General features: G+C 45.6%; 1 protein-coding gene across 1 annotated transcript in view; it reads left to right on the top strand.

Annotated features, from left to right (window-relative positions):
• GLB1 (galactosidase beta 1) overlaps positions 1-14,385 on the top strand; it is a 100,932-nt gene that overhangs the window by 14,785 nt on the left and 71,762 nt on the right. Inside the window, exons 2-4 of the mRNA XM_061127684.1 lie at positions 11,469-11,638; positions 13,303-13,453; positions 13,992-14,052. Coding sequence (XP_060983667.1) covers positions 11,469-11,638; positions 13,303-13,453; positions 13,992-14,052 — 382 coding nt within the window. The remainder of the gene's footprint in view (positions 1-11,468; positions 11,639-13,302; positions 13,454-13,991; positions 14,053-14,385) is intronic.

Here is a 14,385-nt window from a genome sequence, read left to right as displayed (position 1 = left end):
ATCTGGCCCTTCCCCCAACCGTAGGCTCTAACTCAGGTGGAAGGTTCTGGAGGTTGTTAAGTAAGTTGAGTTGAGTGCACGCTCAGTCGTGTCTGACTCTTTGTGACCCCATGGACTGTAACCCACCAGGCTCCTCTGTCCATGGGATTCTCCAGGCAAGAATACTGGAGTGGGTTGCCATGCCCTTCTCCAGGGGATCTTCCCAATCCAGCGATCAAACCCGCATCTCCTGCATTGCAGGCAGATTCTTTACTGCTGAGCCATTGGGGAAACCATCCCAATTTACACTCCTGACTGGGGATATTGCCATCGAGTAGGTCCTCTGACTTGTTGTGAAAAGGACGTCGCCCTTTTCCCATGGCCTCCCAAAGAGCAACAAGGTGGGGATGACAGCATTTCAGAAGTCCTGGTATCAGTGTCAGCCCAGACTGCATCTGACAGTCCTCACAAGGCCTAGGGGTGCCCTTCCCTTAGGACAAAGGTGCCCTAAGTCCCATTGGGGAAGGAGTTTTTATCATGTGTACTTGGGTGGCATCACAGGGCCCTTCTGCGAGGGGACCCTCCCTCAGTTGGATCCCGCCTCAGAGCTGGGGCCTGGATGAAGGAGGCGTGATTTCCCGTGGTTGTGGCCGACCTTAGCCGTTTGTTCACGAGTGGCTGGTTTTTTTGTCTCTTATGAGACACATCAATCTGGAGCCCCACTGGCTGCCCAGCTGTCTCACCCTCTGGGAACGCTCTGGTTTCCCAGCCCTTGCCCGAGGTCATCTCTGAGGTCAACACGCCCCGGTTGCCACCACAGTCATAGTGATGGTGATTATGTCCACCGGCCACTGGCAGTTAGGTGGCCCCTCTTTGGGTATGCCAGGATTTCATCACCCTCGAAGACACGAAGCACTGTCTTCTGCCATTCCCTGCCCACAGAGCGCAGCCCTCAGGGTGCGTGAGGTCTCCAGGGCCCTCCTTGCTTCCGCCTTCCTGACAGAAGGGCGCGTTATCTGGCCAGGCTTAGGGAGTGTAGGCAGATGGTGGGGTGTTTGGTCACCAGCTTTACCTTCTCGTCTCTTAGAGCTGTCTCACACCTTCCTTAGGATTGCACTGCAGTCCTGGCACCTCACTTCATTTCTCATAGGTCAACATCAAGTCCGGGTTCCAGCCGCACAGGGATGGATTGAATGCCTTTACCAAGATGAAAGCTCACGAATCTTGGGAGAATGAGCCATGTCCATACTCTCCCCTCCCTCCTCCTTGTGTTCGTCCCCTTGAGATCCGCTCCCAGGGTTCCCTTCCACCCCATTAGGTCCTGGCCTTATCTTTCTGGCAGGAGATGTAGGTCTCTTTCAACATTGCCACAGAAGCCTCTAGCATTCACAGAATGCCCTGCGTGGACGCATGATATGAGCCTGTCAGCCAGTCTTTCTTCAAAGCTGCCAATCCGTTAATAAAAGCCAGCCAAGCTCAGAGTCCTTACAGTTACCAGCACCCCGTCCTTCAGCCCCGACCCACAGGGAGAGCTAGGGCAGATGCCAGCTCCTGTCTGCCTGTGTCTCCTCCCAGGCCTGTACTGGTGGGGCCTCAGTGCCTGTGTTTGCAAACCAGAGGCTGTCGCCCCCTCACTGAGCACTACTTTAGGGTTCTCACCGTTGTCTTGATGTACAGGAAATGAGAAATCTAGGTACAGACTCAACATCATGAGGATCTGCTGTTTAGGCCACTTCTAGAACAAACTGTCTTAATTTGGGTTCCTCTAGAAGTGAAACAGGCTTCTTCAGTGTCTCAGACAGTAAAGGGTCTGCCTGCAATGCAGGAGACCTAGGTTTGATCCCTGGGTTGAGAAGGTTCTACAGAGAAGGGAATGACAACTCACTCCAATATTCTCGCCTGGAGAATCCCATGGACAGAGGAGCCTAGCGGGCTACAGTCCAGTTCAGTTCAGTTCAGTCACTCAGTCATGTCCAACTCTTTGCGACCCCATGGACTGCAGCATGCCAGGCTTCCCTGTCCATCACCAACTCCTGAAGCTTACTCAAACTCATGTCTATTGAGTCGGTGACGCCATCCAACCATCTCATCCTCTGTTGTCCCCTTCTCCTCCTGCCCTCAATCTTTCCCAGCATCAGGGTCTTTTCCAGTGAGTCAGTTCTTCGCATCACGTGGCCAAAGTTTTGGAGTTTCAGCTTCAGCATCAGTCCTTCCAATGAATATTCAGGACTGATTTCCTTTAGGATGGACTGGTTTGATTTCCGTGCAGTCCAAGGGACTCTCAAGAGTCTTCTCCAGCACCACAGTTCAAAAGCATCAGTTCTTCAGCACTCGGCTTTCTTTATAGTCCAACTCTCACATTCATACATGACTACTGGAAAACCATAGCTTTGACTAGATGGACCTTTTTCAGCAAAGTAGTGTCTGCTTTTTAATATGTTGTCTAAGTTGGTCATAGCTTTTCTTCCAAGGAGCAAGGGTCTTTTAATTTCAAGGCTGCAGTCACCATCTGCAATAATTTCGGATCCCAAAAATATTAAGTCTCTCACAGAAAATTGGATTAAAGATTTATTGAGCATGGCCCCACTCATCAGAACAAGACCCAGTTTCCCCCACAGTCAGTCTCTTCCATTAGGAAGCTTCCATAAGCCTCTTATCCTTATCAGAGGGCAGACAGGATAAAAACCACAATCACAGAAAACTAATCAAACTGATCACATGGACCACAGCTTTGACTAACTCAAGGAAACTATGAGTCATGCTGTGTAGGGCCACCGAAGATGGACGGGTCATGGTGGAGAGTTCTGACAAAACGTGACCTGCTGGAGAAGGGAATGGCAAACCACTTCAGTGTTCTTGCCTTGAGAACCCCATGAACAGCATGAACAGGCAAAAAGGTATAACACTGAAAGATGAACTCCCCAGGTCTGCAGGTACCCAATATGCTACTGGAGAAGAGTAGAGAAATAAATTCAGAAAAAATGAAGAGACAGAGCCAAAGAGAAAACAATGCCCAGTTGTGGATGTGACTGGTGATGGAAGTAAAGTCTGATGCTGTAAAGAACAATATTGCATAGGAACCTGGAATGTTAGGTCAATGAACTTGGAATGTTAGGTCCATGAATTTCTCATGAGGCAGGTATGGTGGTCTGGTACTCCCATCTCTTTAAGAATTTTCCACAATTTTTGTGATCCACACAGTCAAAGGCTTTGGCATAGTCAATAAAGCAGAAGCAAATGTTTTTCTGGAACTCTCTTGCTTTTTCAATGATCCAGGAGATGTTGGCAATTTGATCTCTGGTTCCTCTGCCTTTTCTAAATCCAGCTTAAACATCTGCAAGTTCACAGTTCACATACTGTCAAAGCCTGGCTTGGAGAATTTTGAGCATTATTTTTCTAGTATGTGAGATGAGTGCAATTGTGCAATAGTTTGAGCATTCTTTGGCATTGCCTTTCTTTGTAATTGGAATGAAAACTGACCATTTCCAGTCCTGTGGCCACTGCTGAGTTTTCCAAATTTGCTGGCATATTGAGTGCAGCACTTTCACAGCTTTTAGGATTTGAAATAGCTCAACTGGAATTCCATCACATCCACTAGTTTTGTTCGTAGTGATGCTTCCTAAGGCCCACTGAACTTTGCATTCCAGGATGTCTGGCTCTACGTGACTGATGACACCATCATGGTTATCTGGGTCATGAAGATCTTTTTTGATTGTTCTTCTGTGTATTCTTGCCACCTCTTCTTAATATCTTCTGCTTCTATTAAGTCCATACCATTTCTGTCCTTTACTGTGCCCATCTTTGCATGAAATGTTCCCTTGGTATCACTGATTTTCTTGAAAAGATCTCTAGTCTTTCCCATTCTATTGTTTTCCTCTATTTCTTCACATTGATCACTGAGAAAGGCTTTCTTATCTCTCCTTGCTATTCTTTGGAACTCTGCATTCAGATGCTTATGTCTTTTTTTCTCCTTTGCCTTTCACTTCTCTTCTTTTCTCACCTATTTGTAAGGCCTCCTCAGACAACCATTTTGCCTTTTTGCATTTCTTTTTCTTGGGGATGCTCTTGATCACTGCCTCCTATACAATGTCATGTACCTCCATCCATAGTTCTTCAGGCACTCTTGTCTATCAGATCTAATCCCTTGAATATATTTGTCACTTCCACTGTATAATTGTAAGGGATTTGATTTAGGTCATACCTGAATGGTCTAGTGGTTTTCCCTACTTTCTTCAATTTAAGTCTGGATTTGGCAATAAGGAGTTCATGATCTGAGCCACAGTCAGCTCCTGGTCTTGTTTGGCTGACTGTATAGAGCTTCTCCATCTTTGGCTGCAGAGAATGTAGTCAATCAGTTTCGGTATTGACCATCTGGTGATGTCCATGTGTAGAGTCTTCTCTTGAGTTGTTGGAAGAGGGTGTTTGTTATGACCAGTGAGTTCTCTTGGAGAAACTCTGTTAGCCTTTGCTGTGCTTCATTATGTACTGCAAGGCCAAATTTGCCTTTTACTCCAGGTTATCTCTTTACTTCCTACTTTTCATGGACCTAACATTTCTGTAGGACCTAAAACGGGGTACAGTCCATGGGGTTGCAAAGAGTCAGACATGACTAACAGTTGGAGCAACTAACAGTTATACTTTTCAAAGTAAAACATGAAACAAGGGCTTGAGTGCATGTGATCTGAGAAGCTGTCCAAATTGGACAGGTGGAAAGAGGCAAAAGCCTACATGAGGATGTATATCATAATTCTCACTCTGGGCGACAGGACTGTGATTCTGCCAAAGATTCCTGGAAAGTCCACAGAGTGTCTCCTGAATTGTCTGCCTGAAAGAAGAGAGTGTAATTATCCGCCTTCCACCAGGGCTGCCCCCAGGGGTGTGGACTCCACCTCACTCCTGGGCCCTGTCCTTCACTATCTCCTGGAGTTTGCTTAAATGGAGATAGTTTGCTCCACTGAGTCAATGATGCCATTCAGCAATCTCATCCTCTCCATTCTCCTCCTGCCTTCAATCTTTCCCAGCATCAGGATCTTTTCCAATGAGTGAGCTCTTTGCATCAGGTGGCCAAAGTATTGGAGCTTCAGCTTCAGCATCAGTCCTTCCAATGAATATTTAGAGTTTATTTCCTTTAGGATTGACTGGTCGGACCTCCTTGCAGTCCAAGGGACTCTCAAGAGTCTTCTCCAGCACCACAATTCGAAAGCATCAATTCATTGGTGCTCAGCCTTCTTTATGGTTCAACTCTCACATCCATACAAGACTACTGGAAAAACCATAGTTTTGACTAGACAGACCTTTGTCAGCAAAGTGATGTCTCTGCTTAATACGCTGAATTTGTCATAGCTTTTCTTCCAAGGAGCAGGCGTCTTTTGATTTCATGGCTGCAGTCACTGTCTACAGTGACTTTGGGGTGAGAAATCACAAAGACTTGAGGGATGAGTTTGAGATGAGACCCTATCAGCATACAGTACAATGAGTTCCCAAGGGACTCTCTACAGGAGCTGATATAGAATGTGTTTTTTTTTTTAATTAAAAATATTTATTTATTTGACTATGCCAACTCTTAGTTGCGGTACTTGGGATCTTTAGTTGCGGCCTGTGGGGTCTAGTTCCCTGACCAGAGATTGAACTCACAACCCATGCATTGGGAGCACAGAGTCTTAACCACTGGACTGCCAGGGAGGTCCCCTCAGTTCACACTTTAAGCTTAATTTTTTCCCAGTTTTGTTGAGAAATAATTGGCATACATCCCTGGATAAGTTTAAGGTAAACAACATGATTGACTGATTTACATATTGTGAAATGATTACCACAGTAGGTGGTAATATCCCTCTTCTCATACTGATACAATAAAAAGGAAAGAAAGGAAACCCAGGAGACCTGGGTTCTATCCATAGGTCAGAAAGATCCCCTGGAGAAGGGAATGGCTATCCACTCCAGTATTCTTGCCTGGGGGATTCCACAGACAGAGGAACCTGGCGGGCTACGGTTCATGGGATTACAAAGAGTCCGACACGACTGAGCGACTTTTACTACTACAGACTTTACATACAGTGAAATACACGAGAGATTTTGTTTGGGTTTTTTAAAGATTTCTTTAATTTTGGCTGTGCCGGGTCTTCTTTGCTGCGTGCGGGCTCTCTCTGGTTGTGGTGCATGCGCTGTGAAGCAGTGTGGTGGCTTCTCTTCTGGAAGCACAGGCTCTAGGGCACCCAGGCTTCAGCAGGTGTGACGCCCTGCCTTAGTTGCCATGAGGCATGTGGGATCTTCTCGGAACAGGGATTGAACCCGCGTCCCCTGCATTGGCTACAGGATTCTTAACCACTAGACCACCAGGGAAGCCCACCGCTTGATGAGTTTTGATAAACGCATACACCTGATAATCCCAAACCCTGATTCAGCTCTAGGATGTTACCATTGCCCCAGAAAATTCCCCAGTGTTCCTTCCCAAGCATTGCTATTTTCAAAAATATTTTATTTTGTTTTAATACTGTCAACTTTTCAGAGTAACTCTTATCACTGGACTTTAAAATGTCCCACATGTTAGATTTGGCTTATTACTTCCTTGTGTTAGAGTTAGATTCAGGTTCAGTTGAGATTAAAGTTCAACAATGAGCACTGCTTCGAGGTGGGGCTGTGTACATCTTCCTGAATCACAACATGACAGTCACGTCTGCTTGTTCCACTTTTATGAGGTCAGCATGAACAGAGGGGTCACATCTGCCTGATCCCTCCTTTATAAGATTCCTTCAACCTTGCTGATGGTTTTAGCATACATTGATGATTACCAACAGAGGTCCGTCTAGTCAAGGCTATGGTTTTTCCAGTGGTCATGTATGGATATCAGAGCTGGACTATAAAGAAAGCTGAGGGCGGAAGAATTTATGTTTCTGAACTGTGGTGTTGGAGAAGACTCTTGAGAGTCCCTTGGACTGCAAGGAGAGCCAACCAGTCCATCCTAAAGGAGATAACTCCTGGGTGTTCATTGGAAGGACTGATGTTGAAGCTGAAACTCCAACACTTTGGCCACCTGATGCGAAGAGCTGATTCATTGGAAAAGACCCTGATTCTGGGAAAGATAGAAGGCAGGAGGAGAAGGGGACGACAGAGGATGAGATGGCTGGATGGCATCACCGACTCAGTGGAGATGAGTTTGAGTAAACTCTGAGAGTTGGTGTTGGACAGGGAGGCCTGATGTGCCGCGATTCACGGGGTCGCAAAGAGTCAGACACGAATGAGCGACTGAACTGAACTGATGATTACAGCTTAAGTCTATTATTTCGCTAAAGGCTAGGAAAGGATGTTTTTCAGATTCTGTTACTCTTTTGCCATTTATTAGCTCGAATTCTGTGAAGAATTCTCCTTTGTCAACTTCTTGGTTACCCTGAAATATATTTTTTCAGTGAAAAGAGAAATAACCTGCTTGTTTTTTTCCCTTTGCTTGTCATTTTTGGAGTAATGAGTTGGTACTCTGGCAGTCTCTAAAGGTGACTGATGAATGCTTTTATCCCCTGTGTGTATCATTATGAACTCATAGGTGTTAATATCCTTGCAGTCTTCTTTTTCCAGAGGATACCCTAATTTAAGTTTCTCTCTTTTAAAAATATTTTTTAATCTCTTGGCTGCTTTGCACGGCATGTGGGATCTTAGTTCCCTGACCAGGGATTGGACCCTGCATTGGCAGTGTGGAGTTTTAACCACTGGACCACCAGGGAAGTCCCTCTCTCTTTTTTAAAGAAAAAGCTCATTTTTTTCCTGCCCAGGGCCAGTCGGAGCCTCTGGCTGAGGCCCTGTGTTCATCCTGCAGCTAAGCAACCCATGAGTTCTGTGGGGTCCACTTCCTGCCCACCTGACCCCTCGCTACCGCCACCAGGGTCCACAACTCTGCTTCCTTGATTGCCATTTCAGGAAAAGAGCAGAGTGCCAAATATTTGAAAACACACACCTGATCCTATCAGTCTTCTGTTTAAGTAGCTCTCTGTAGCTCTTGGCATAAAGTCCAGGCCCTTGGATGTGGACGTCAGAGCCCATTCCGTCTGGCCTCTCCCGTCTCCCCGGTTTCGGCTGTCACTGTGCTTTATTTGGGTTGTTCCACCACTCCCTGCCCTAGTGCCGCACCCTCTCCGTCAGGGCTCCCAGTTTCTGCTGCCTGCCTTCACCTCTCCTTGGCTAACTCTTCTTCATCCCGGGGCTCAGCTTAAACCAGGCATTCTCAACGCTGACTGTACATTGCATCATCTGGGCAGTTTTACGAAATACCAAGGCCTGGGCTCCACCCAAGATCAATTAACATCTGCATGTCTGGGTGATGAGGCTTGACTTTGCTATATTTAAAAGCTTGGGCAGGTGATTCTGATGTGCAGCCAAGGTTGAGAATCACAATTTGAGGTGTTCCTTCCTCTGGGAAATTCGTCTTTGTCCCCCAGACCTGAGTTACAAGCCGTTTATTTCTGTTGCCATCTTCTGCTCTTGTCCTGTCCCCCAGCTGTACTCGATATAATTGGATGATTGTATATGTTTAAGGTGTACACCGCGGTGGTTTTATCCTCATTTAATCATCTAGGACTCACTGTGTTGATTCTTGGGTTTCTTCCTTACTAGACAGAAGCTTCACGTGGTTCCCCTGTTATTACTCAGCACATAGTAGGTGTTTGTAATTTTTATAAGCAGTTATTAAGTTGGTGTTTGGGCTGTATTTTGAGGTTGTTTGAATGCAGAGACGGTGGTGGTGCTCTGTTCTGTGGGATTAAGCCGGATTTCACCTTCTATCGGATCACTCCTCTCTAAGCTCATTTCCTACTTTTCTGAACTGCTTCTCTTAGACAAGGAGATTTGTGGGCTCTTAGTTCCCTGACCAGAGATTGAATCTGCATCCTCAGCCGTGATAGTGCAGATTCCTAATCACTGGACAGCCAGGAAATCTCCAACAAGCAGACTTTAGACAGCCCTTTCCTCTTCCCAGTTCTACCCGAAGTCACTCCCTCCCTTTCTATCGGTCTAAAGAATTTCCCCAACCTATGAGCTGCCTTTGAACTCCTAGAACTTGTGGGAAACCCTTATTTGATATTTAGTCGTATACATGCTGTGAGATGTTTCCAAAATCATCCATTGGGCCACAAGGTATAAGAAATAATTTTTATATTTTTGTTAATTTCTGATTTTTGAATGGCGATTAAAGCATTGCTTACTGGAAGAATAAAGGGATACTGACACTCTGGCATTTGAAAAAATGATTCTTAGTTTTTTGTTTATTTTTGGTTAGTAAAGCTTTCCAGCTGTCCCTTAGCAGTCTCTGAATTGTTTAACTTTTAATCACAATGCTTTTTTTTTTTTTGCCATACCTGCAGCAAGCGGGATCTTAGTTCCCCAACCAGGGATCACATCCATGCCCCTGTGGTGGAAGTGCAGAGTCTTCACCACTGGACCCCCAGGGAAGTCCCACAGTCATAGTACTTTAACTCTCTAGTTGGATTTCAAGCCAAGTGTGATCTAGGACCCTTGCTCTCATGGTTGTTTCCAGATATGGCTTCAAGGCAACACTCAAAAGTTTCATGGACTGTTATGCTGCTATGAAAAAAAGATTTTTAAAAAATGCCTAAAGATGCACAAGAAATTTTACCAACAATTGTTCAGTCGCTAAGTTGTGTCTGACTCTTTGCAACCTCATGCACTGTAGCACGCCAGGCTTCCCTGTCCTTCACTGTCTCCCTGAGTTTGCTCAAACTCATGCCCATTGAGTCGGTGATGCCATCCAAACATCTCATCCTCTGTCACCCCCTTCTCCTCCTGCCCTCAATCTTTCCCAGTGTCAGGGTCTCCTTTCCAATGAGTCGGTTCTTCAAATCAAGTGGCCGAAGTATTGGAGCTTCAGCTTCAGCATCAGTCCTTCCAGTGAATATTCAGGGTTGATTTCCTTTAGGATTGACTGATTTGATCTCTCTGCTGCCCAAGGGACTCTCAAGAGTCTTCTCCAGCTCCACAGTTCAACAGCATCAGTTCTTTGGTGCTCAGCTTTCTTTATGGTCCAACTCTCACATCTGTACATGACTACTGGAAAAACCATAACCATTGTTAACAATGGAGGACACTAATTAAATGGTTTCTTGTAGCCCTGGGTCGGGAAGGTCCCCTGGAGAGGAAGTGGTAGCCCACTCCAATATTCTTGCCTGGGAAGATCCCATGGATAGAGGAGCCTGGTGGGTTGTAAGGTCCAGAGCATCGAAAAAGAGTTGGACGTGACTTAGCGACTAAACAACAACAACAATTTGTAACCCTGGTCCTGTTGCTACTTGAGGTCTGTTGCTGCCTTTTTCCATCCACCAGAGGGCAGTGTTCTATTCTACCTAAAAGTCGGCCTCCCCTTTGAGGTCTTCTCTTTCAACTCCTATCATTTCGCCTTCTGAAGTGATCACCAAACAGTGTTTCTTGAAATTTGATTTGATTCTAGAAATACAACTTACACTGCAACACCACAGAGATATACATCCATATGCAAATCTATATATGCCTATATAACTAAAGTTTCATAAAATAACACTTATCTTTGTAGAGAACAGACTTGTGGTTGCCAAGGAGAAGGGGGTTGGGGGAGGGATGGATGGATTGGGAGTTTGGGGTCAGCAGATACAAACTATCATATAGAGAGTGCAGAGACAACAAGGTCCTACTGTGTAGCACAGAGAACTATGTTCAATATCCTGTGATAAATCGTAATGGAAAAGAATATGAAAAAAGATGTATATATAGGTACAACTGGATCACTTTGCTCTAGAGCAAAGATTAATACAACATTGTAAATCAACTACTTCAATAAAATACAATTTTTTAAATAACACTTGTCTTTACTATGTGTAACACTGATTTTTTTCTTTCTTTTTTCTATTCTCTATCATTTAAAAAAGTTCTAATCACCCAGATTGAGTTCACGATTCACAAACTGGGTTGCAGATATTGCCTTCGAGTTCATTTAGTCTGGCATCCTGCATTTTTATGGATGAAGAGACACAGGGTTAGAGAAGGATGCTCGGTCATGGTGGGACTCAGAGCAGCAGCTAGGAAAAGGTTTCAGGGCTTTGGAGGTTTCTGGCCTGTTGCTCTCAGCATAGTGACATTCCTGCTGAGGGAAATGCAGGGCTCCAGCAGGGCATGGCCACAGGGGGCTGGGGCGGGGGGGCAGTGTGTGTGCATGCGTGTGTGTGCATGCGCGTGTGTGTTGCTGCCCCAGCACACTGGGTTTGAGAGGAGTCCCCTGTAGCAGGGGGACTCTTTGGTAATGTAACTTCAGCATCTCAACCACTGATTGTCACATTAGTGCCAGCCTCTGGAACTTTGCATGTAGGTCCTCCTCGCTCTAACTCAGCAGTGGTTTGTTTTATAGCCCAGAACCAGGCATGTACACAAACTAAATGGGTAGGGAGTCCCTCAGCACTGTCCAAACATCTGCTTTCTGAGGGTGGAAGTTCTCATGTGGTCCAATCCTTGCTCTGTAGAACGCCACCCAGAGAACATTCCAGATCGACTACCACCATAACCGCTTCCTCAAGGATGGCCAGCCCTTCCGCTACATCTCAGGAAGCATTCACTATTTCCGTGTGCCCCGCTTCTACTGGAAGGACCGGCTGCTGAAGATGAAGATGGCTGGGCTGAACGCCATCCAGACGTAAGTAGGAGGGCGCTGGGCTCCCCTCCAAGGCAGAGACACCCACGCCTGGAGTGGGGGGCCAGCTGCATCTCTCTGTGCAGAGGTTTCGTTGCTCAGAACAGGAATAACATGGTCTGGTGTCCCACTCCAGTATTCTGGCCTGGGAAATCCCATGGACAGAGGAGCCTAGCAGGCCACAGTCCATAGTGTTGCAGAGAGTCGGACATGAAGTGACTTAGCATGCACAGTCTCCTGGGAGAGGTTTGTCATGGGCTTGGGTGTCACTTCTTTAGACAGTTAACTACTTCTTCCAACCTTGAACTTTGTCAGCAGAAATCATAAAATGAATATCAGCTTAAAAAGGCAAAGGGAAGTAACACTGATTGAGGATTTGCTGTGTGCAGGACATATGACATGGATGATGCCATTTCTTCAAGTTCACTATTACCGAATGCAACTGATAAATCTGAAATTTGCCGAGGCATGTGCTTTTGGACGGAAATCTGGCTGAGATTTGAAGATCAGTGTGTTTGTAGGCGGCCATAGCTCCTCTCAGCTCCTAGGGGAACATGCCTTGTTGGGTAGATCCCTGAAACCTAGTTTGTCTTTGTGGTTCTGCTGGGGTGATTCTATGGCCCAGGATTACAGAATCACCCCCAATAACTATCTCTCCTCATCTCTTCTGTTTGTTTCAAAGTGACTAATTGAGAAGGAAGCTGGGGTGGCTGGCCACTCTGGTTTTTGTGTTGCTGATGTGGATTGCTGATAACTTTTCAAAGATAAAGTATGAGAAAATCCAGCAGCAGATTCCTGGGACAGATGGTTAGGGAGAGTCCCACTCATTCTCCTGGTTGTAGGACCACTGGGGCCTGTCTGTCGTTTTAGCCCTAAAACTAAACTTTTAAAACTAAACTAAGTTCTCGGAGACCAAAATGGTTCCAGGGAACCCTGAAACCCTGAAACCATAAGTCAGGGGTCATCAGAGAGACCTTTGTGATGGCAATGGGTAGCTTCGTATTTAAATTTGTGTCCTGTGCTGCAGGCAGTCAGGGGAACTGGTCAGAGTTTTTGTTACTTTACCTCCTTCAGGGTATTCCTGATAAAATTTTTGATTAGGAGGACACAGGGTTTGGAGGCTTTTCCGTTTTTATTGAAAAACATTTTTCAAAAAGTAAGTATATCTCTTATGACCTTAACACAGGTAACTTTCATTTTTCCTAAGCCTTACACAGGCATATATAATTTTTACACAGTAGAAGTTTGTGTCCATGTAACTGTGTATTTTTTGTTTTTTGGCCATGCCTTGTGGCTTGCAAGATCTCAGTTCCCCAACCAGATACTGAACTCCGGCCCTGTCAATGAAAGCCCGGAATCCTAACCACTAGGCCACCAGGGAACTCCATATATATATATATATATATATTTTTTTTTTTTTTTAATCAAGCATTAAATAGGAATGGGCATCCTTTGTGGAGCATACACTTAAAAGTGTCCCCACAAGTTTGATTATCTGGGTAGCTGCCGTGAAAGCTCAAAGCAAGAGTTTTTTCTCAAGAGCTGCCTTAGGAAGATGTCTGTGTGTGTCCTGTGGGTTTATAGTTCTGCTGAGTGGTTTAGAAATTTGTATGGGATACCTGGACTTTTGAGCTATTTTCAGGAAGGAGCTGTGTGCGTCTTGGCAGGTACGTGGCCTGGAACTTCCACGAGCTGCAGCCTGGACAGTACAATTTCTCTGGGGACCACGATGTGGAGCATTTCATTCAGCTGGCACACGAGCTGGGACTGCTGGTCATCCTGAGGCCTGGACCCTACATCTGTGCAGAGTGGGACATGGTGAGTGCGGCTAACCTGGCCTCGTCTGCCTGTTGCGTGGGCAGACGGGGCTCTGGGGGAAAGGGAATGAAAGCGCTGTGGATGAATCTCCTCCCAGATAGCACGGGCCTGTAGCTAAGAAAGCCCAGTGTCTTTCACCTTAGGAGGTGGCCAGGCAGAGAGGAGCAGGGAGGGGTGAGAAGGCATGGGTCCTCCTGGTGGTCACAGACAGAAGTCAGTTTCCTCATCTGTTAAGAGGAGTTCATGAAGTGGCCTCTGTCTGCCCCACAGGGTAGATGTGAGGTTCAGGGGAGCAATCTATGGAAAAATCTTTGATTCTCAAAACGTTGCATTCATGCAGAGTGATCTTATTTTTTATTATGTTTACAATTTCTCATTGCCCTGAAAGTTACAAACTAGAAAGCCTAGCTTAAATACTTGTTCTGCATGACACATTTCTTCTTTACTCTCACTGCTAGTAGTATTAATAATTTCTATCTCCCCTAAGACCTTAAAATGGTTTCTTTTTTTTATTTGTTTGCTTGTTTTCCCATCCTAGGGAGGATTACCTGCTTGGCTATTGGAGAAAAAATCTATTGTTCTGCGTTCTTCGGATCCAGGTGAGTTGTTAGAGATGTTGTAAGAGAATTTAAGAAAGTTCAGATATTTTATATCCAAAGGGTCAGATACAATATTTCAAAGGCTGGGGTACTCCTGGGTGAATGCTTCTGAAAGTTTAGCAAAAGTGTGGGTGTCCATCATTCTCTACCAGACACTGAGTGTGTAGGAAAGAAGGATTGTTTGAACAACCCGACCAGATCTCGTCGATGCCTTGGTAACTCTTTGAATTGGCACTGGGCCCTATCTGCGGTTGACTGACTGACTTGAATGCTTTCTCTGCCTCCATTCAGTCTGTGACTTGATGGGGGGGTGACCCCCAGCTAACCAGAAGG

Source organism: Dama dama, chromosome 24, assembly GCF_033118175.1.
Source record: "Dama dama isolate Ldn47 chromosome 24, ASM3311817v1, whole genome shotgun sequence".
Taxonomy (NCBI): Eukaryota; Metazoa; Chordata; class Mammalia; order Artiodactyla; family Cervidae; genus Dama; species Dama dama.
The sequence above is the reverse complement of the archived record's forward strand: the minus strand, read 5'-3'. Positions and strand labels throughout refer to the sequence as shown.